We start from the raw sequence: 24,311 nt of genomic DNA, 5'->3' as shown, positions 1-24,311 counted from the left end.
TTGCTAGCTAGGACAACCCCAGGCCAGCCACCCCCGGCCTACTTGGCCTCCCACACCCCCCCCCCCCCCCCCGCACCAGAAACCCTAACCCCCCCCCACGCACTCGCATCCCCCCCCACGTTCGCTCCCTCCTCCCCGATCTGGATCGGGGGAACTACCCCCATCTCCCGCTCGATCTGGGCGTCGTCCCCCCCCCCTTGACATCGGCGCCACGGGGCCCCCTCGCCGGACGCCTCGCCCTGCTCCCTGGACCCCCTGGTTCTGGATCAAGGAGGGCTCGATCCCATGCCGCCCAGCGCCCCCACCCCCCCACCCCCCGCCTGGATCTGGATTGCGCCAGGCGCGCCCCGACCCCGCCGCCCTTGTCCCCGACGGCCACCATCACCGGTCTGCCCCGTCCTCGACCTCGTCCCCGACTCCTCCTCGACCCCCGCTGCCTAGTCCCCTGCACCCCGCCGTGAGGACCCCTCCTCTCCCCCATTCCCTCTGTCGCCGATGTCGTTCGCGACGCCCCGACCTCCTCTACCGCGCGTGCACACACCACGCCCGTCGCGACCCTCTCCTCGTCGCGCCGCTCGGAGCCGCGCCCTCCCCCCCATCTCCACCGCGCTTCAGCGCCCACTCGTGGATGCCGCCGCCCTTCGCCGTCCCGCACCCGAGTGCGCTCGGCCGCGCTCACCACTGCATCCGCCACACTCCCGCGCACTCCCCACCGCGTCGAGCCCGCGCATGCCTCGCTCGCTCCTTTGCCTCCTGCTGCTCCTCACGCCAACTGCGCCACCGCGCGCTCACCGCAGCGCCCTGCAGCACCTCCGCCGCCCGGCGCCCGCTGCTGCAGCCTTGCTGGCCCGCATGCTCGCACCCGTCTCCGCTCGTGCTCGCCGCTCGCCATTGCCGCTTGGCCCCGCCGTCCCTTGTCGCGGCCTCGCCCGCGCCAGACCACGCCTGGGGTCGCCGGCGCGTCTGCGCCCATGGGCACGCACCCATTCGGGTGGCGCTTGCGCCTGTCGCCCGTGCCCGCTAGCCCCTTCGGGCCACTGATTAGAGGGGCCCAGCCCATAGAACGTTTTAAAAAATGAAAAGGAAAATAAAAATGAATTAATAAAATTAATAATTAATTACATTAATTAATTAGTGAATTAATTAAGTTAATTAATCCTATTTAATAAACCTAATTAATTAGTTAGTTTAATTAAACACTAATTGGATTAGCTAAACCCTAATTAACCTAAACAGAGGATGACAGGTGGGTCCCGCTAGACCCACATGCCAGGTTTGACTCTGGTCAGCTGGGTTTGACCTGCTGACATCATGGTGATGTCATGCTGACATCACCTTTCACTGTTCTGGATAATGTTCAATTTAAAAAATTAAAAATAATTCCAGAATATGTTTAAAACTTTGAAAAATCATAGAAGATTAACCGTAGCTCGGATCGAAAAACCTTGTACAAGAAAGTTGCTCAGAACGACGAGACGAATCCGGTTACGCAACCCATTCGTCCGCCACACATCCCTAGCATAGCAAACCTGCAACCGTCCCCCTCCATTTCATTTGTCCGAAAATGCCTAACTCCTGGAATACTTTCCCGGATGTTTCCCCCCTTCGCCAGTATCGCCTAGTACTGCGTTAGGTCACCCCTGGCACCGTGTTTTGCCTTGTTATATTTAGTGATGCTTGTTTGCCCCGTATTTACTGTTTCTCCCCCCCCCCTTCTTCTCCGGTAGACCCCGAGACCGCTGCTGATGCCCCTGTGATCGACTACATCGACGACGACCCCTCCTTGCCAGAGCAACCAGGCAAGCAAACCCTCCTTGAGCATTCCGATATCGCCCATTTCTTTCCCTCTCTTGCTTGCATTAGAATTGCTACTGTTTTCTGTATGATCCTACTCTGATGCATAGCCTGTTGTTGTTACCTGCTTTCATACCTTACCTGCTTATCCTAAACTGCTTAGTATAGGTTGGTTAGTGATCCATCAGTGACCCCCACCTTGTCCTAGTTTCCCCGCTTTATGTTCGATGACTCGATCAACGTGATCAACATCCAGGCCCCGACACCGCACATAACCCCCCCCCCTAGTTGTACGACTCTGCAGAGTTACCATCGAGTGCCGAGGGTGGAACCTCTTACATCACTCCTGATGAGACCTCCGTAGTGTAGCTATACGATCGAGGTCATCGAGGGTGATTTCCTTCTTAACCACTTCCGTTACGGCTCTGTCGTGCAACCCATCAAACGTGAACCTCGAGGGTGGATCCTCTTACATTCACCTTGATGACAACATCGAGTGGAATTCATCGGGGGTGATTCCTCGAGTTTTCCCTTTGGTGTTAGACACACAGTTACTATGGTTACTATGACTTTACACTGAACCATGTTACTGAAGATGGGTCGACCCTGAGGGGTACCCGCGCGAGCTTAATAGCGAGTGATGTGGAGTCGGGTTGACCTGGAAGGTGCCCGCAAGATACTTACGAGGCGTGGCCGGGCATTCTTAGCCCTTGTCGCAAGTACTCGAGACGGGGCGACGGGGTCACATCGATCGTGAGTCTATGCTCATTACCGCGTGCTCCTAATCCACTACGGTTTGGATATTTGATCCGAGGGGCCTCTGGCCTGATAGCACTAACCATCATGTGGGCATTGTATGGGCGTTCTGCATCGTATACATCAGTCGAAGCTTAATAGACGTCAGCGACTGAGCGGCGCACACCGGGTTGGACTAGTAAGCACCTACCTTGTTGAAGGAGGTAGCTAGGTCTGCTCACCGGCCCCCCACGCAACGTGCAGGAGTTCCCGGGGAGATGGCCCATGACCCCTGGGGGCATAGGTTTAGTCCGGCGTGCTGACCTCTCTATTAAGCCTAGGTCGGGTTGCGGCGTATTGTTTGGCCGAGGCCGGGCATGACCCAGGAAAGTGTGTCCGGCCGGAGTTAATCGAGCATGGTGGGTAAGTTGGTGCACCCCTGCAGGGAAGAAAACATCTATCGATAGCATGTCCTACGGTAACGGACACTTGGAGTTGTATCCCGATCGATACAACTAGAACTGGATACTTGTGATGAGAACTGGATGGTGATGAGAATTGGAATGTGTTGACACTTGGATAGTATGGCTCTGGGATTGTTTTATCGCAGGGAGTCGAGAAAGGATCTCTGGCCGAGGTTGATAACACTACTACTACTTTCTTTATGCTACTCTACTCCCTCCTGTTGCTGCAAGATGGTGGTTTCCAGAAGATGCTAGTCTTCGATAGGACTAGGTCTTCACTCTATTCTGGCATTTCTGCAGCCCAGTCCACATATACAACCCATTCCTTTGATACAGATGCATACTTAGTTTAGATCTGATGTAAGTCTTGCAAGTACTTTGGATGAGTACTCACGGTTGCTTTGCTACTTCTTTTTCCCCCATACCCGATTGTTGCGACCAGATGACGGATCCCAAGAGCCAGACGACGCCACTGATGACTACTACTACCCGGAGGATGCCTACTACTACGTGAAGACTGCAGACGACTAGGAGTAGTTAGGAGGCTCCCTGGCAGGAGGCCTTGCCTTTTCGATCGTTGCTGCTTTTGTCCTAGCCTTCTTAAGGCAACCTTGTTTAACTCATGTCTGTACTCAGATATTGTTGCTTCCGCTGACTCGTGTGTTTTCGAGCTTATGTATTCGATCCCTCGAGGCCCCTGGCTTGTAATATAAAGCTTGTATTATTTTAATTTGTGTCTAGAGTTGTGTTGTGATATCTTCCCGCGAGTCCTTGATCTTGATAGTACACATTTGCGTGTATGATTAGTGTACGATTGAATCGAGGGTGTCACAGGGGGGCGCCGGCCCCTAGAGATCCCATCTAATGGGGGGCGGCCTAGGGGGTGGCTTGGCCCCCAAGCCAAGTGGAGGCGCCCCCACCCCCTTAGGGTTTCCAACCCTAGGCGCAAGGGAGGCCCAAGAGGGGCGCACCAGCCCACCAGGGGCTGGTTCCCTTCCCACTTCAGCCCATGGGGCCCTCTGGGATAAGTGGCCCCACCCGGTGGACCCCCCGGGACCCTTCCGGTGGTCCCGGTACAATACCGGTGACCCCCGAAACTTTCCCGGTGGCCGAAACTGGACTTCCTATATACAAATCTTTACCTCCGGACCATTCCGGAACTCCTCGTGACGTCCGAGATCTCATCCGGGACTCCGAACAACTTTCGGGTTACCACATACTAATATCCCTACAACCCTAGCGTCACCGAACCTTAAGTGTGTAGACCCTGCGGGTTCGGGAACCATGCAGACATGACCGAGACAACTCTCCGGCCAATAACCAACAGCGGGATCTGGATACCCATGTTGGCTCCCACATGTTCCACGATGATCTCATCGGATGAACCACGATGTCGGGGATTCAATCAATCACGTATTCAATTCCCTTTGTCAATCGGTATGTTACTTGCCTGAGATTCGATCGTCGGTATCCCAATACCTCGTTCAATCTCGTTACCGACAAGTCACTTTACTCGTTACGCAACACATCATCCCGTGACCAACCCTTAGTCACATTGAGCTCATTACGATGATGTCTTACCGAGTGGGCCCAGAGATACCTCTCTGTCACGCGGAGTGACAAATCCCAATCTCGATTCGTGCCAACCCAACAGACACTTTCGGAGATACCCGTAGTGCACCTTTATAGTCACCCAGTTACGTTGTGACGTTTGGCACACCCAAAGTATTCCTACAGTATCCGGGAGTTGCACAATCTCATGGTCTAAGAAAAGGATACTTGACATTAGAAAAGCTCTAGCAGACGAACTACACGATCTTGTGCTATGCTTAGGATTGGGTCTTGTCCATCACATCATTCTCCTAATGATGTGATCCCGTTATCAATGACATCTAATGTCCATAGTCAGGAAACCATGACTATATGTTGATCAACGAGCTAGTCAACTAGATGCTCACCAGGGACATGTTGTGGTCTATGTATTCACACATGTATTACGATTTTCGGATAACACAATTATAGCATGAACAATAGACAATTATCATGAACAAGGAAATATAATAATAACCATTTTATTATTGCCTCTAGGGCATATTTCCAACAGGGAGGTGGTAGTGATGTAGTTGAGCACGATCCCGTGCACGCCGGTGAGCCGATCTGGAGGTGATGGAGCACTGGACTGCGTGTCGCATCGGGCCGCACTGCAACAAGGCATTGGAGAAGAAAGGCGTGGCGGGTCCGAGCACGCCTCTGATGCCCGAGGTGCTCGCGCAGATGGCCGACGAGCGGGTGCTGATGGCTCTGCCAAGGCTCGTGGCGGCCGGAGCGGGTGCTTGTGAGCTGTGGACTGCACAAGCACACGCGTAGCACTACCACTAGTCGGGCGTGCGTCAGGGAGGAAGCCGCAGTGTTGCGTCGGAGGCTGAGATGTGGAGCACACCCCTCCTCCCTGGATGTGGCACCGGGGAGGAGGGCCGCGCCGGGCAGGAGGAGGAGGAGGCAGGGCGGCAGTGGCCGGGATTTTGGGGTGTGCGGGACGGGAGGTGGTGGTGTGGTGGGGAGCCGTGGTGGTCGGGATCGATCCCGTGGCTGCCGGCCAGATCCTGGTAGGTGGTGGTGGGCGGCGCATGTCCAGGTGCGTGGCGACACCGGGGAGGAGGCCGCGGGGCCGGCGGGTGAAGAGGCCAGATGGGGGAGGAGGCTGCGGTGCCGGCAGGGGAAGAAGTCGGTGGGGTGGGGTGGGGGAAGAAGCTCGTGGGGGTGGGGCGGCGCGTCGGACGGGTACATCGGCGTGGCTCTCCGGCAGGGCAGCTGATGGATCGAGGGGAGGTGCGCTGAAGGAGGGACGGGGAGGTGTTGTCATGAGGGAGGTGGGGTGTTAGCAGAATAAGAAAGTGGTGTGGAGAATAAGACTCTTAAGGGGTGTTATCATAATAGACCCACCCTATATATATATATATATATATATATATATATATATATCCACTCGGATGTAGGTTATCATAAATTATTATTGTTGACATTACCCTTGAGGTAAAAGGTTGGGAGGCGAAACTATAAGCCCCTATCTTTCTACGTGTCCGATTGAGGCTTTGAACCCATAAGTATCGCGTGAGTGTTAGCAATTATAAAATACTGAAAGATGGTTGAGTATGTGGACTTGCTATGCAAAAGCTCTTACATTGACTCTTTCCGATATTATGATAAATTGCAATTGCTTCAGTGACTGAGATCATAGTTTGTTGGTTTTCAATAAAGTTTCTGATTCATACTTTACCTTGTGAACGAATTGTTACTTTGGCATAAGAAATTATATGACAATATAAATTGTTGTTCTAAAGATGATCATGATGCCCTCATGTCTGTTTTTTATTTTGTTCGACACCTCTATCTCTAAACATGTGGACATGATTATCGATTTTGGCTTTATCTTGAGGACAAGCGAGGTCTAAGCTTGGGGGAGTTGATACGTCCATTTTGCATCATGCTTTTATATTGATGTTTATTGCATTATGGGTTGTTATTACTTATTTTGGTACAATACTTATGCCTTTTCTCTCTTATTTTACAAGGTTTACATGAAGAGGGAGAATGCTGGCAGCTAGAATTCTGGACTGGAAAAGGAGCAAATCTGAGAGACCTATTCTGCGCAACTCCAAAAGTCCTGAAAATTTACGGAGAATTATTTTGAAATATATGAAAAATATTGCGCAAAGAAAATACCAGAGGGGACCCACCAGGAGGCCACAAGCCTGGGGGCGTGCCCTACCCCCCTGGGCGCGCCCCCGTGGCTTGTGGGCCCCCTGGTAGGCCTTTGGTGCCCATCTTCTGCTATATGATGTCTTTTGACCTAGAAAAAATCAGAAGGAAGCTATCAGGACGAAGTGCCGCCATCTCGAGGCGGAACTTGGGCAGAAGCAATCTAGGGCTCCGGCGGAGCTGTTTTGTCGGGGAAACTTCCCTCCTGGAGGGGGAAATCTTCATCATCGTCATCACCAACGATCCTCTCATCGAGAGGGGGTCAATCTCCATCAACATCTTCCAACATCATCTCCTCTCAAACCCTAGTTCATCTCTTGTATCCAATCTTTGTCTCAAAACCTCAGATTGGTACATGTGGGTTGCTAGTAGTGTCGATTACTCCTTGTAGTTGATGCTAGTTGGTTTATTCGGTGGAAGATCATATGTTCATATCTTTAATGATATTTAATACCCCTCTGATTATGAACATGAATATGCTTTGTGAGTAGTTACATTTGTTCCTGAGGACATGTGAGAAGTCTTGTTATAAGTAATCATGTGAATTTGGTATTCATTCGATATTTTGATGAGATGTATGTTGTCTTTCGTCTAGTGGTGTTATGTGAACGTCGACACCATGATTTGGGCCTAGGAGAAGGTATTGGGAAGTAATAAATAGATGATGGGTTGCTAGAGTGACAGAAGCTTAAACCCTAGTTTATGCATTGCTTCGTAAGGGGCTAATTCGGATCCACATGTTTCACGCTATGGTTAGATTTATATTAATTCTTCTTTCGTAGTTGCGGATGCTTGAGAGAGTGGTTAATCATAAGTGGAAGGCTTGTCCAAGTAAGGATAGCACCCAAGCACTGGTCCACCCACACATCAAATTATCAAAGTAACGAACACGAATTATATGAGCATGATGAAAACTAGCTTGACTGTAATTCTCATGTGTCCTCGGGAGCGCTTTGCTTTATATAAGAGTTCATCCAGGCTTGTCCTTTGCTACAAAAAGGATTGGGCCACCTTGCTGCACCTTAGTTACACTTGTTACTTGTTACCTGTTATGAATTATCTTATCACACAAATATCTGTTACCGATAATTTCAGTGCTTGCAGAAAATACCTTGCTGAAAACCGCTTGTCATTTTCTTCTGCTCCTCGTCGGGTTCGACACTCTTACTTATCGAAAGGACTACGATAGATCCCCTATACTTGTGGGTCATCACGCATCAACCCTTTTTGCATATGGAGCAATGAGATATTCATGAACAAGCATCAAGTGAGGAAACTGATAAGGATTATTAGCAAAAAGATACGAACGGTGACAAACAAATTATATGTTTATTTTCTATCCAACACAACAGTGAGCTGTAGGATGGAAACTACAAACTTTGTAGCCTTCTCTTTTTACTGCCCATAATGAGTTGTTAGACCATAATGTTTGAATCTTTTTCGTTCCAAGTGGTTCCCGAAGCAGTTCACTCAAGATTATCTCGCAAAATACATGATTAGTGGACACGTAATGAAGGTTAAAGTATTTCATCCAGACTACAATGAGCATGAAGAAGTCATAATGAAGACAGTGAAGGATGGACGGGCAGCCATCACAAGGGGTTGGCCTAGAGTTGTGTGCACATTACGCATGGAGGAGGGCACAATATGGGCATTCCGCTTCACCTTCTCCAGCAACCAAAATGTCTTTCGCCTCTCTCCTTACAGTTTTTAGTACAAGTGTGGTTCATCATTCTTTACTTGGTGCTTCTGTAGTTCTTCAGTATATGTACATGTGCATCGAATTATGCATTCGTGGTTGAACCTATATTTGTAATAAACATGGTTGGATATGAAATAAGTGATTGCCTATTTTCAAATACAAAGCATGTGATTTTTTAATTAGGGATTACACTGCACACGGTTTGCGAAAGTGAAATGTCTGCGATAGACGTGAAGATCAGACACGTTTCTCGGATCAACTACATGTGCGATCAATCTCTACTGCACACACGATCAGCCAAGAAAAAACGTGTGCGATTAACAACAACATCGCACACAATTCGTTCTTATTATGTTGTTGTGCGCATCGCAAATGTTTGTTCATAGAAAAACGCGTGTGATAGGTCTTCATCCGTCGCGGGTATGACGGATGAATCGTGTAGGATGTATTCAAGCTTCGCATATAGTTTTATAGGGATAAATGTATGCGCTCTTACATCGAATCTCATACAGTCGAGGAAAAGTAAATGTGTGTGATTCTCCGCTTCTATAATCATGAACTGTTTGTGATGGGTCGCGCATCGTAAACGCAACACCACAGAATACTGACTGCGATAGCAATGCGAGCACAAACAAGTTACAAGGATGAAGCGTTCGGGATATTCGAGATATTAGAAACACTTTTATAGAGACAAGTGTATGCATCATGGCTCCCTATCCCCAGCGATTTTTGGGTCATGTGGAAAGGACCCCCTATCGCAGTCACTCACTTGACGACGGTTCAAAATGTCATCACGGAAAAGGGTTAAAAACCGTGTGTATCGCACCTCGTTGTACCAGTGTAAACTCGATGCTTCTGTGCATCGTCCAGCGCATGCACACGGGTAAAAGATCACTTTATAACTACTCTCGTATAAGATGTGCCAGGAAAGGCCGAAAGGGTGGTTCTCCTCTCCATGCTAGGGTTCAGAGTGAAGACCCTCCTCCTGAGGGTGGTATTGTGAAGCTTAGGTGTCCTCGGTGAGCGTTGTATTTAAATTTGTCTATATTATTTCTCAACAACGTAGTGGTGTGCATTTGTGTTATCCGGTCATCCCAGGATCTGCCGTGTAAAAGGGTTTTTTCACTACCTTGTATCGTTTCGCTATGTACTTCTTTACCTACTAGTAAAGCGGCCATTACTTCTGTCGGGTTCACCATTGTGACGTTTTTACATAAAACCCCTTGCCTTTTTATGAAAATAAACCCACATTCCAAAAATAAGTGAGTAAAAGCAATTCGATTGTTTCTCCACACAGAATTGTACGTCGCCTGGCTGCGCCTCCTGTACTTGTTTGACTAAGAATAATCCCACATCGTGAATTCACACCCAATCTAACCAGTTCATATACGTATAAACTATTGTTTTCAACAAGCAACCAAACTAATTCGTAAGCAGAGGGTCAGGAGGATGAGGCATACACGAATCGATCAAAGAAGGGGATGGTGGCGAAAATAATGCTCAAGGTCTCATAAAACCACAGGAGGAGGAGGATTTGGGGCCGGCGAGACTTGGGGCTCTGGCGGTTGGCGAGCGAGCGAGTGGAGGCCGGAGAAGCCGGCCGTCGCTGTAGTCAGAGCCGCCGAGCCACCATGAAGCCGCCACGACACCGAGAAGCCACCACCAACGCCGGACCTCCCGCGCCGCCGCCCACGGCCAGAGCAACGGCCATACCCGGCTGCTGCCCACCCGCGTCGCCCAGCAAGCTCCAAGCGTCGGAGCAGCCGGGCACGCACCACCGATGCCACACGCCGGAGCGCCAGCCACCACCACAGAGCATGCGCATCCACGCCCTGGCCAACACCACCGAAAGCCCCACCACCCTATCGGAGAAGCACAGCCACCAGCTGCACCACCACCACCTTAGCAGGGCCGCCAGCCGTCCCCATCGCCACCAACCCCCAACACCTTTTTCTTTTTTCTTTTTAGAATAGAACATCCGAAAAAAACTCGCGTTTGCCCCCGAGTCGCTCCCGCGGGCGACTCCGGGCGGCTTCCCTAGCGCCGCCGCCCCAGCCCCTCGCCTCGGCCTCTCCTCCCTCGCCGCCACCGGCGGCGTCACCGGCCAAAGGCCGCATGGCGCAGGCGGCGGCGGGGCGTCTCCTCCGGCGCGCAGGTGGCCGGCGTCATGGGCCGCCCCCTCCTGCCCGTCGGCGTCGGGCGGCGGCTCTCCTCTGCTCCGGCTCCCTCCCCCTCTTCGGCGTCGTGGTGGCCCGCAGGAGTGCCCCCCTCTCCTCCCTCCCCCCTCCAGCGGCGGCTTGTGGGGATCCGATGAGGCGGGTTGCTCTAGCGGCGGATCTGGGTGGCTCTGCCTAGATCTGGTTGGTGTTGGGGGTTGGTGGCGGCGGGGACGGCTGGGGGCCCTGCTAAGGTGGTGGTGGTGCTGCTGGTGGCTGTGCTTCTTCGGTGGGGTGGTGGGGCTTCCGGTGGTGTTGGCCAGGGCGTGGATGTGCATGCTCTGTGGTGGTGGCTGGCGCTCCGGCGTGTGGCATCGGTGGTGCGTGCCCGGCTGCTCCGATGCTTGGAGCTTGCCGGGCGACGCGGGAGGGCAGCGGCCGGGCGTGGCCGTTGCTCTGGCCGTGGGCGGCGGCGCGGGAGGTCCGGCGTTGGTGGTGGCCTCTCGGTGTCGTGGCGGCTTCATGGTGGCTCGGCGGCTCTGACTACGGCGACGGCCGGCTTCTCCAGCGTCGGCTCGTCCGTGTTCGGACCGTCTTGACCTTCGCCCCATCTCCTCGTCGTCCGGGCACTACTTCCATCGAAGGGTTGGCCCTCTCCCAGCCGCGGTCCATCGCTCGTCTTGCGTCCGGTGCGGCAAGACCGAGCTCGTCTCGCACACGGTGCAGCAGGACTGACCTCGTCCCCCTCACGGTGCTGCAGGATCGAGTTCGTCTCGTGCTCGGGGCTGCAGGACGGGCTGATGGATGCCAGTTCTGGCCGGCCTATCGGGTCTCGACGATGGGGTCGCCCAAGGGGTGCGAAAGGTGGGACCTTTCAGCTCGTCTCTTTGGTTGGGGTAGCGGCGGGTCTCGGGTAAGGTGGTGTCAAGGTCTTGGATGCCGGGGCGGCGGCCCTGGTGGTGGTAGCGCGGTGCTCTTGGGCAGAGCCCGTTGCTTGGTGCTACCTGCTCGCCATGGCCATGTGGACGGCGTGGTAGCCGGGGTGTGGCGTTGGGTGGCGGTGAGTGTTGGCCGAGGTGAAAACCTGTTCTATCTTCGGACGGACCGGCGGTGGCGAAGATCATTTCCTTCTTGAAGGCATCGTCGCGGCTCTCATTGCCCATCATGCAGCCTCTGGGGAAACTCTGATCCTTGGATCGGGCGGTGGCGGCGCGTCGGTGTCGTACCCTTCCTGAGGGCGCCGCCTTGGAGCTCATGGATCGTCATATGTAGCTTCATCTCTTCGTGGTGGTAGTGCTAGGGGTGGTGTTGCTGCGCTCAGCGCCTTTGTATCCTGCCTTGGGTGTGTGCGTGTGTAATAATGGCGTGCGTTTGTACTGGATGCTTGTTGATCGGTGCTTTATATAAAGCGGGGCGAAAGCCTTTTTCGGTAACGGGCGGATCTCGACATGGAGAACCGGATCAGGATCAGGAAGTGCGAGGCAGAGGCGTCCATGGCGGGCTCCTGCTGAGAGAAGAAGTTTTTTTATTGAGGGGTTGCTGAGAGAAGAAGTGAGAAAGAGTAAGGAGAGGGGAGAGGGGAGAGGGGTGTGGGGATCGGTCTCTTCCTTTTTCAATTAAACAGAAACTTTTGTGTAAAAAATGAAACTTGAAGAAAAGAAATACAAGGCTAGAGAAGGGATTTAGACAAAGATAGATTTGAAGAAAAGAAATACTCTCTCCGTAAAGAAATATAAGAGCGTTCAGATCACTACTTTAGTGATCCAAACGCTCTTATATTAGTTTACGGGAGTACAAGGCTAGAGAAGGGATTTAGACAAAGATAGATTTAAAGAAAAGAAATACAAGGCTAGAGAAGGGATTTAGACAAAGATAGATATTTCTCCCGGATCATAAAAATAATCAACATATATTCAATTTCATCTTCGTCTTAGGCACCGAGCCCCTCTTCCCTCCTACTCTGGTCGGACGAGCCGACGGAGTAGAAGAGGAGAGCACGCCTTGGGGAGTCAGGAGTGCTAGGAGAGAGCAATAGAAGAGGAGAGCAAGCGTTGGGGCGTTAGGAGAGGAGTGCTAGGAGAGAGCAGCGGGGCAGTTCATCTTAACACAAGTCATTGAGAATGTATTCTTAAGGAGTACTACAACATAAGTGTGGGGTATGATACATACAATACAATACTCTTCCTCATTCCAGTTTCTTGACTCTATCTCATTATCCTTTTTGTTCGTTAGTCCTACTTTTATTTCTTTCACTCGTCTGTTTAGATTATACTCCCTCCGTTCCTAAATATAAGTCTTTGTAGAAATTCCACTATGGACTACATACAAAGCAAAATGAGTACATCTACACTTTAAAATATGTCCATATACATCCGTATGTAGTTTGTAGTGGAATCTTCAAAAAGACTTAGAGGGTGTTTGGTTCAAAGGACTTTTTAATCCTAGAGACTAGAAAAAGTCCCTAAAAAGTCCCTAGAAACCAAACAGGAGGGACTTTTTCTACAGGGACTAGAAAAAGACTCTACTGAAAAATCTTTTTTATTAGTCCCTGGAACTAGAAAAAGTCCTAGGACTTGAACCAAACACCACCTTACATTTAGGAACGGAGGGAGTAAGATGCATTAAATTTTGCATGCAATGATTAAAAAGGAATGACCATGCAACATTCCTACTCATTCAGCGGGCATGACATCCATTCACCATGGTTAATGGAGACTAAAACATGATATGTATTTCTTCTACACCTCGTCATGCCACCGATGGGCGTTTTGAAGGACACATTTATTTATTTCCCCGTTGCAAGCACGGGCACATGTGCTAGTTGGTTATAAAGCGGGTGAGAGCCTGTTTCGAGATTATTTCACTTCTTTTGATATCTCGAACAAGACACAATGTACAGGGGCTGTCCTAGTCCACTGCCTCAGCAGCAACTGCAGTTGATGCATGTCGGAAAGATTAGCAAAATTACCATCCCAGCTGACTGAGCCAGCATGGCTGCACTGCGCAGGATATGCGCCCCGTTCTACTGCTTTTCTGCATGTAGATCGTTTGCTCCGCTTTTGCTTGCGGCCAGCTGAAGTTGCTCAATTCGTTGCCCCAATCTCAGCTGTACGCTGACTTGACATATGCTGGCGTCAACCTTCATGATCTCCTCCTCGGCTTTTTTTGCTATGTCCATCGCATCCCTTCAAAGTTTAGTAATTGGGGATGGACACGGGATTATTATTAGAATAATATAAACTGGAGCGTTGGGCTGGAGGATAAAGGTTGATTACCGAATCAAAATTTCTGGAGACATTGAAACTTGGACCTGAAGCAACACCCGTCCTCGTAAGTAATGCAGCATCAGATGTTCAAGACACATTTTCTGCATCAAATCATGGTTTTGAGTCGTATATATGAATTCTCGCTACAGAGGTAAAAGAAGCTCTCTGAAAAAGGCACAATATTCCAGTTAATAAATTGGCACTACTGTATATTGTTTCTTGTATTTTCATCTCTTGTAGCTAGTTTTATCGACCAGATTTGCTGTTCAAATCTCATTCAATTCACATCGATACAGTTCTGCACTCGTCATCTCACTAGATATTTGCATCTTTTGTATTAATTCCTATTAACCTTGAACAGGGGCTAATAACTGTCAATAATCAACTTCATGTAGAAAAAAACTATTTACCTTCGGAAAATGAGAGGAAATTATATCGGACACGATAGCTTCTGCACTTCGTTGCCGTGGAATAACGTCTGAATTTCTTCTCTCCAAGTTCCCCAAAATCCTTTTCTTGTCCACGTTAGCACCCATTGAATATGAGGGGTCTGCAATTTGTGTACTTCAGGAATGTTCCAGTTGATGGTTCCACACAGTTGTATAATTAACCACCAGGGACAAGAGTTCCAGGCTTACAATATTATACCCAATGACGACTAACAGATTTGGGGAATGCAGTAGCCTACTAGGAACAAATGTTAGAGGCTATCAATTGGATGGAAACATGCATAATGCTGCTACAACGGTAAATGATCCCAACTATGATGCATGTAAAACATGACGAAGTACAACCGATAGTTCTGTTATTGGCTAGTTTCACATTGACAGGTGGAATATAGAGACCATTCTGTACCTATGTGTATGAAAACTTCGGCAACTTGATTATGCGTCTTTTGTATATGATGACGGACAGTTTCCCCGATATCATGTGCTGCACTGACACTCAAGAAAGGATATACCTGCAATAAAATGAATATCATGATCAACTTAAGGCTATCAGCATTTATCTGATTCTAGTACTGCGTGCCTAAGTGCCCTCTGCACAGGACCAATCAATCATCATAGCTCTAGACTTCTAGTATTTGAACAAATTCTCACACAGCCAAAATAAATCATACTACCATGTACCTCGATATGCACATCAAGATACAAGGAGGTCCCAGCTTTCCTTCCCCTCAACCGATGGCACCCCTAACATTATGTCAAGAATGTTAATTTTGAGGGTTTCAAGTATACAACAGCACATTGTTGCGGAGAAAAATAAAACTTCAGGGAGTAGCTAATATTGTACCTTTACACCATCAACCTTCACAATTGTTTCCCTGATTGGTTCTAGAAGCGATGGATCAACAGCTGCATCAACAAGCTCTAGTGTACTGCAAGTTAAGTTAGAAGAACGTCACCATCCATAGCAACATCAAAATTGTTAGACTCGTGTACACTGAACTGTAAAAGAATATAGTATGCTTAGCTATAAAACCTTGTATTCTATGTGTTTGATTTAGCAGAAAGTTGTGATCATAACAGTATTACCACAGAAGAAATGAGCACATTGCATTATTTCATGGTTTATATACTTTGCCATCCATGTGACTTTAGAAAGCTACCCCTTGATTTCGATATTCTGGAGGCAGAGATTATAAAGCGCTAAATATGGAGAAACGGATGAAAAATAGCTGTAAACATGACTTGTTACGAAGATACATTGATTAGAGTTCAATTGAACTCTAATCAATGTATCTTCGTAACAAGTCAATTGAAGATCACTTGACACACCTAAAATAGTCTGGTAGCACAAGCGTGCCCTGGTGGCTCACTATCGTCTATGGCCCCCAGGACAACAACGCCAAAATCACTTTCCTACAGGAAATCCGCGATGTCCGCGACGCCTGCCCCGGTCCCTGGCTCATCTGCGGAGACTTCAATATGATCTACCGTGACGAGGACAAGAACAACGGCAATCTCAATCGGAGAATGATGGGACGATTCCGACGCGTCCTCAACGACCTCACGCTCAAGGAGATTTACCTCAACGGCCGGCGCTATACATGGTCAAACGAGTAGAGCCCGCCCACCTTGGTCCATCTCGACCGGGTGCTGTGCTCCACGGACTGGGAAGAGCTGCACGGCGAGTGCCATCTGCGCTGTCTGGCCTCGGTCGTCTCGGACCACTCCCCCCTCCTGCTCGACTGCTCGCCGCTCCCATCAGCACACCGACGTTTCCACTTCGAGGAGTACTGGACTCGCCTCGCCGGTTTCCCAGAGATCGTGGCGACCTCTTGGCATTCGGTGGATGACGTTGATCCGTTCCGGCGATTCATGCGGCGCATGCAGGCCACTGCGCGCAAGCTCACCAGCTGGAGCGCGCGCTCTGTTGGTAACGTGCGAGACCAGCTCACGATCTCTCGTGAGCTGCTGCTCCGCTTTGACACCGTGCAGGAACAACGGACCCTCTCGCCGCACAAAGACTGGCTGCGTCGTCAGATCAAGCTCTCCTACCTGGGCCTTGCCTCCCTCGAGCGGACAATTGCCCGGCAGCGCGCGCATTGCATCCCTCAAAGACGGCGACGCGAACACTTCGTTGTATCATCGCCAGTGCACGTACCGCAAGCAGAAGAACTGGATCCATGGCATCTCTGTCGATGGCACCGTCCTCACTGATCCTAGCGACATGGCCGCGGCCACTTTCGAGCACTTTGACAACCGAATTGGAACGGACGCGCCGCACGACTGCACCATTGACTTGTCACAGTTCATTGAGCCCTCAAACCTTGAGGACCTCGACGCGCCATTCAGCGAAGATGAGATTTGGCAAGCCATCAAACGCTTGCCGTCTCGCAAGGCCGCCCGGCCCCGACGGTTTCACCGCAGAGTTCCTCCGCTCTTGTTGGCCAGTCATCAAGCACGACCTCCGATGCGTCTACGACCAGGTATACGCGCTGCGTGGACGAGGATTTAGCTGCCTTAACCAGGCGCTAATCACGCTCCTCCCCAAGCGCACCGATGCCAATGGCCTGGGGGATTATCGGCCCATAAGCCTCATCCACATTGTCGCCAAGGTCCTGGCCAAGCTGCTTTCGCTCCGCCTTGCTCCCAAGCTCAACAACTTGGTCAGCAACGTCCAGAACGTGTTCATCCCCGGGCGAAGTCTTCAAGACAATTTCATCCTGGTGCGCCAATCCACACGGCTTTTGCATCAGCTTGGTGCCCCCCGCGTGCTCCTGAAGCGGGCCTTCGATTCCGTTTCATGGCCTTTCCTGTTCGAGGTGCTGCGATGCCATGGCTTTGGCAACCGCTTCCTCGATTGGATCGCCCTCCTCCTGTCGTCGGCCAGCACCAAGGTTCTACTCAACGGAACACCCGGACCCACGATTTGGCACCGCTGTGGGCTACGCCAAGGTGATCCAATCTCCCCGCAGCTCTTCGTCCTGGCTGTCGATACGCTGGGCAGGCTCTTCCATCGCGCGGTCGAGCTCCGAGTTATGCAGCAGCTCCACCCACGCCGCACCATTCCCACCATATCCCTCTAGGCCGATGACGTAATTTTCCTATGCCACCCCTCGCCGGATGACATTGCGGTGGTGAAGGGGATCTTGCAGCTCTTTGGACGCGCCTCCGGCCTGCACGTGAACTTCCAGAAGAGCGCTGCGGCCCTCATCCGCTGCGACACAGTGGATGCTGCTCACGTCGCGCACCTGGGATGCCCCATCGTCGAATTCCCGCTGACTTACTTGGGCATCCCGCTCATGCTGCGTCGCCCCACCGCTTCCCAGCTCCAACCTGTCGTCGACAAAGTCGCTGGGAAGCTACCCTTCTGGAAGAGATGGCTCATGAACAAAGCTGGCCGCCTTGCCTTTGTCAAGGCTGTCCTGAGCGCGATCCCCATACATCAGCTCCTTGTGCTTGCGCCGCCAAAGAAGACCATCAAACTCCTGGAGAAGATTGAGAAAGGATTCCTTTGGGCTGGCCGTGTCGAGGCCAATGGTGGCAATTGCCACGTCAACTGGCGGCGCGTCTGTCGGCCTCTCCAGTTTGGTGGCCTCGGCGTTCATGACCTCGAGCGCACCGGCCTCGCCCTACGCATGCGATGGCAATGGCTCAGCCGAGTCGATGATAGCAGGGCCTGGAGCGGCCTTGACTTGCAATTCGCGCCCGAGGAGCGCGCGCTCTTCTTCGCCTCCACTACCATGACCATTGGCAATGGCCAACACGCCCTGTTCTGGGAGGACAGATGGATCAACGGGCGTGCGATCCGCGAGATCGCGCCTCTCCTTTATGCTCACATCCCCAAGCGATGTCGCAAGTCCAGAACTGTTGCGGACGGCCTCCATGCAAACCAATGGGCCACGGACATCCACGGCATGATTGGCATCCCGGAGATTGGAGAATACCTACGCCTCTGGCACATGATCGCCGAAACTGCCCTCAGCGATGCGCCAGACTGCATTCGCTGGAAGTGGACCGCGAACGGCGAGTACTCCGCCAAGTCCGCATACCTTGCCACTTTCCACGGCTCCACACGATGCCAGGCTTGGAAGCTTACCTGGAAGTGCTGGGCACCGCCTCGAGTGCGCTTCTTTCATTGGCTTGCCAACCTCGACCGGTGCTGGACGGCCGACCGCCTTGCGCGACGCAACCTGCCGCACCCACAGCGCTGCCCACTATGCGATCAGGCCCCGGAGACGATTCATCACCTTCTCCTGGAATGCCCTTTCAGCCGCCAAGTGTGGCATGAGATCCTCTCATGGCTGCGCCTCCCCTGCTCGCTGCCCACTGATGATGCCACTGTCCACGACTGGTGGCGCTCTGCTAGACAAGACACACCTAAACCTATGCACAAGGGATTGGCTTCCGCTGCCTTGCTCGTCCCTTGGATGATTTGGAAGCATCGCAATGGATGCGTATTTGAGGGCGCACCCCCGTTGGTTACCTCCCTGATTGCTAGGATTAAAGAAGAGGCTGCACTCTGGGCCAGAGCCGGAGCATTAGGACTCCGTGCCATCTTGCCACAGACCTGGGATGTCCACTAGTGTGCCTGTGCTCACCTTGTAAACTCGCCTCCTAGGAGGATTGTACCAAATTCCTTCTTTTCAATACAATGAAACGCAAAAGTCTTTTGCGTTTTCTCGAAAAAAACACCTAAAATAGTTACCTCTCGTATCCTGTCTGAACACCAGCTTTAAGAATCATGCCTGAGACAACAAGGCCAGCTAGTGGATCAAGATAAGGTAATCCAACAATGGAGCCACCTGTAAAAATTTAAAAGCAAAAGATAATCAGAGTATTAATAAATCATGTTTCTCCTTGAAGATAGTATAAGTAAACGACATCTTCTGGTGAAATTCACAAACTAAGATTGATTTGCAACAACAACACAAAATGATGCACAGATTTTTCACCATCAGGCCTAGTAGAGCTCTACTGATATGCAAACAAATTTCTTAGTTCAGACTCTAAACATGGATTCATGGTGTTATCTTGAACTCGAGGCTAACGATAGCAATGAACCAACTATTCATGTTATAAGAATGTAACACAAAGTTCTAGTAAAATGGAAGTTCAAGCATCATTGAAGGTCTTACCTACCCCTACTAGGGCAACAACAGATGAAATAGCATCCACACGATGGTGCCATGCGTTAGCTTTCATCAGCCCACTCCCTTCCTTCTCCCCAGCTCTTTTCGTAATCCAATAGAGCCTGTAATTCCAGTATAGTAAAACTTGATGAATCATCTTATGAAGTTATCACATGAGATTTATCTCTACAAGAAAATCAAGAAAGTAAGTTCATACTAAACAAAGAATCACAAGGAAATCTTGATACAGATATAAAATGGCTAGAAAATCATCATTATGATAGCAACAATATATCAGAATATATGGCCTGTTTAAATTGTACACACAGTAATCTACATGACTAAATTTCAATTTTTCAAGCTTTACATATCCTCCATGAACAAAGGTAGCAAACAACGTTAGTGGCTACAAAACAGAAGAGTTTAATTATTTAATCGTCTTTATGACTTTATTATAATTCAGAAATCCTGACCAAACTTATTTACAGATTTGACCCTTTTGGCCGCGCCATGGATTAAGTCCTGTACTGAGCCGAAATATGGCACTTCTTACCACGCCAGGCCCAGCACCCAGCAGCATGGCAGTGTGATTTCGCTGCTCCACACCCAGTAATGTTGCCAAAAAGGTCAGACCTTGGAAATAAGTTTGGTATGGGGTTATCGATGATGCTAAATATAAAAACCTGTTGTGGTAGACCATCAAATCTAACAGAAAATAGAAGCAGTTGTCCATGTATACTCATGGCACGGTAAAATCTAGGACAGACCCAGTGCTAGAAGCTCCCACAGCAGGTGGGGTCTGGGGAAGGATTATACGAGGCAAGCCTTACCCCTGCACAGTACAATGCAGAGAGGCTGCATCGAACACGGTAAAATCTAGCAAAAAAAATAGCGAACAATATTTCAGACTGCAACAAAATGAAATCTTCAAACTTAATAGAAGACGGAAACCATTAGGCAATGCTTTATGACACTATCCACATACCCTTCTTTGATAGATATTGCTAAGGTTGTCATACTCAATGCAAGGACTGCATGTTCCAAATCTATTGCATGATTATGCCCACCACTACCATGGCTGTGATTCATGTGCAATGTGCTGCCAATTATATCAGGAGCAGAAAACATAACTCCCTGAAACAAAGAATTCAGCACATTAAGTCCATGCATAATCATGTCTTACCGGAGTACCAGTCATCAGAAGAAACCATCCACCCATTGTCAAAAAAAAGTACCAACCAAAGAATGATACTCCCGAGTCGCCCCTCGCGTGGGCGGCCGGGAGGCCCCCTGATCCCGTCGGCCGGCCCTCCCCCACTCCTCCTCCTCCCTCGCCGCCGCCCAAGGGCGCGGCCAGGCGAAGCCTGGTCGTCGCCGGCGGCGGAGGGGACTCGGGCCCTCTCGCTCGCGTGGGCCTGGCGCGGGCCGGAGCGTGGCGGCGGGCCGGACGCCACGGCAGGTGGTGGCGGCGCCTCGGCGACTTCACTCCCCCGCGGCAGGAGGCCTCGCGATCTGGTGCGTCGCGGTCGCCAGGGACGGCGGCGGCGTGACCGGATCGGTTCGCGGCGGCGCGGCCGGATCTATGCCCAAGCGTGGGCCTTGATCGCTGGTCTGCCGTGGGCACGGTGGCGGGTGCGACTCGTCGGCAGCTGGGCAGATCCGCCGGGATTCTACCCTTGTCTGATCCTTGACAGCGCGGGTATCTCCGGGGGAAACCCTAGATCTCCTTGGGATCGAGCGATGATGGCGATTTTGCGTTGTAGTCCCTCTTTAGGGCATCGTTTTGGAGTTTACTCCGGTTGAAGGGACCAGCGACGTCGGTGGCGCACGTCTGGTGGAGCAACTTCCGATGAAAATCGCGCCGACTACGGTCATGGCGGATGATGACGGCGTCTTAGATGACGTTCCCTTGTCGAGGCATCATCATTGCAGTCTGTGTCATCAAGCTCGGGATGCTCCGGAGGAAACCCTAGATCTGGGTCTTCCGGATTGGACGATGATGGCGTTTTATCGCTTTCCCTCCTGGGGGCATCGTTTTGGAGCAAGTGATGGCTAGGGGGGTGGTGGAGCGGTACTTCATCTCACACATTAATGGCGGCGGAGATCGGCGGCATGGCGCTGTGGAGGCTCGGCGTCCGATGCGCAGAGATGGACTCGCGCAAGAGGAGGTAGTTGTCTGGCGTCATAGTGACGTCGATGGCAGAGTGGCCAGACAAGGTAGAAGCCTCAATATGATCTGAAGACGGACCTGTGGAAGATGGCGGCGACGACACACGAGTGCGTCTGACCAGGTTGTGCCCCAGACCCGGTATGTGGCTCGGCTAGGGCTTCCGGCTTTTGATGTTAGGCTTAGATGGGTGGTTGGGTTAGTGGCCCAGCTAGCATCCCTTCATCATATGGAAAGGAGTAGCGGCATATGTTGCCAAGATGGTGGATTCAAGTATATTGTTTGTAATACTTTGTAAGGTCCTCGAGAATAATCAATAAAGTGGCCGTATGCATCTCCCAGATGCAGAGGCCGTGGGTCATCCTCCTTTTCTAAAAAAAAAAGAATGATACTCCCTCCATTCCATAATTCTTGGAATTATGGAACAGAGGAAGTATTGCTTAAATACATAAATTTTGCATGATTGTTAATGAGAAGTATTAGACCTGAAGAACTTCAAAAGAATGCCAGGCGATCCCACCTGCAGTAATCAACAGCATACTTGAAATTCCAAGAGCTCCCAAACTCTCGAACTTTCCATGACCTGGGAATGGAGAGGAAATGATGATAGGTAAACCCTCAATGTTTTGTGGGCACAAGCAGAGAATGTGGTAACAAAACTACATTGTTGTATGTATTGTTTACTACAACAGGGGGTCATTCAAGTAAAATGTAGAAGCAGTAGCATAATGCACTTTCCTGTTTTATTTTTCTTCTGGATATGATATGCACATAGAGCATGCATGTAGGTGCAATGGTGCACTTGCACAAACAGTGAGAGCTTACATGTTACATATGACAGATCAATGTTCTGTTCCGACCAATGATTTTGAAAAAAAAACATGAGGTAATTAATAATCAGATCATGACCATGTTCTGAGCTCTAACTTTCTTTATGGGCCTAACAATTTAATCATAAATCTGAAGCATGGAAGGTGGAAAGTATCCTTGATGAATTGATCTGGGAATTAGTTCTTGCATCTGAATCCCTCTTGATAGTTTTGTAGTACGCTTTTCGCATGTATTAGAAATCAAAACAAGCTGAGCTGTGCGGAACTATGGAAACATGAACCCAAATTGTTGGTTCTGTCAAAGAGGGAAAGGGCAGTCTCTCGTACGCCTGCACAACACAATTGGTTTCCTCGACAAAGTGGGAATGGCGAGCAGAGCGAGGTTCGGACTGACCATACGGATGATCCTTGTCTCTAGGTACCTTGGCCGCCTTGTACGACAGCAGAGCCACCCCGCTCAGCACCTGCACAGCTCAAGATCATGCACGATTAGCATCAATTAAGAAAATGGCTGCGCACTTGTTTCCGAGACGTACGATGTCAGAGAGGGAGTGAGCGGCGTCGGCGGTGATGGCCGTGCTGCCGGAGAGGTAACCGGTGATGGCTTTCCCTACGGTGAGGACGACGTCAGCAGCGAAGCCCAAGCGGAAGATCTTCTCAGACGCCTCGCCGCTTTCCTCGCCGTGGTGGTGGGAGTGGCCACCGTGGCCGCGGGCAGGGACGAGCCAGTTGCCGCCCCTTGGCTCACCCGGCGAGGCGAGAGGGGCGAGCACGCGGCGGGCGCACGCTGGGGAGAGGTGTGGCCCACGGCGAGAGAAGGCGGCTCGGGCGACCCCGCCGGCGAGGTGGGCGAAGCGGAGGCCCATTCGCACAAGGGGAGGAGGAAGTGCCTTTGTGCTCTGATGAGAATCGCTCTGGTTTTCCGGATCCGAAGTGCCGTGAGCAAAGTACACATGCTGCCGCCTGCCGGTCGCTCCTCCCAGCTTCGCCAGCAATTTGCCACCTGGACTTCCTATCTTTTCTTCGCAACGCCATTTCTAGATTCAATATTTGAGATGTATATAAAAAAGCAACTTTAGGAGAGTCATCGTTTCAAAGTTCACAAAAAGAAAATCATAAGTCTTTTTTTTTCTTTAGATTTTACTGTTCATCCAACTTCATTTGAGCTCGAGCCTGGAAGAGTACTTTCGTCGGGAACATCTATATTTGCATGTTGGGGGCATTGTTTGGTGTGAGCTCCATCCACCATTCGCTCGTGTGGGAGGGAAGTTTTCCTCCTTTCTCAGCCTTATGCGCAACCCATCTTCTCTACCCGCCAAGGTGCAGACACTCAAATGGCTATAGTATTAGGAAGCATGTCAATTAATGCAGTCGCCACGTACTAACTGTCCAAGGGGACCCACATTTTCAAGTGCTCACGGGTATAAAAAGGTTGTCACCATGGCCAAATAGCTCACAACCTTCACTTTCAACAAGACTACTTGTAGCCACTTTCTCCCTCTCCCTCTCCCTCTTCATCGCCATGTTGCTTCCCCTGCAGCCGGACTGGATGTCGCTCTTAGAGGAGGAAGAGTGGATGGTGGATGAGAAGCAAGCGGAGGAGGTGACCTACCTCGTCGTGAAGGGAGGAGGAGCGGGATCACCATTATGCACTAGAGGTCACGCGAGGATCCTGCCCTCAATGGGTGCTCGAATTGGAATCCCAATATGTCGGCGTTCTGGGAACCGGGGAACCCAAACTTGCCTGCCTGCGACCCACGGCGTGGCTCGATTGACGGTCTGGTACGGCCTATCTTCAGCACCGACAGCACAAGACCCTCGCGAGGGGCCAAGCCTCGCGAAGCGGACGACGCCAAGACC

General features: G+C 50.8%; 1 protein-coding gene across 1 annotated transcript; it reads right to left on the bottom strand.

Annotated features, from left to right (window-relative positions):
- Positions 1–13,275: 13,275 nt before the first annotated feature.
- LOC123085845 (metal tolerance protein 2) lies at positions 13,276–23,389 on the bottom strand. Its single transcript, XM_044507551.1, has 12 exons — positions 22,988–23,389; positions 22,846–22,915; positions 22,107–22,204; positions 20,440–20,588; positions 19,461–19,576; positions 19,031–19,127; positions 15,170–15,254; positions 15,007–15,069; positions 14,732–14,837; positions 14,287–14,426; positions 13,886–13,977; positions 13,276–13,795 (listed from the first exon to the last, which is right to left on the bottom strand). Exons 1-12 carry the CDS (start codon positions 23,315–23,317, stop codon positions 13,633–13,635), a joined length of 1,509 nt encoding a protein of 502 aa, XP_044363486.1. The 5' UTR covers positions 23,318–23,389; the 3' UTR covers positions 13,276–13,632.
- Positions 23,390–24,311: the final 922 nt, after the last annotated feature.

This window comes from Triticum aestivum, chromosome 4A (genome assembly GCF_018294505.1).
Source record: "Triticum aestivum cultivar Chinese Spring chromosome 4A, IWGSC CS RefSeq v2.1, whole genome shotgun sequence".
Taxonomy (NCBI): Eukaryota; Viridiplantae; Streptophyta; class Magnoliopsida; order Poales; family Poaceae; genus Triticum; species Triticum aestivum.
The sequence above is the reverse complement of the archived record's forward strand: the minus strand, read 5'-3'. Positions and strand labels throughout refer to the sequence as shown.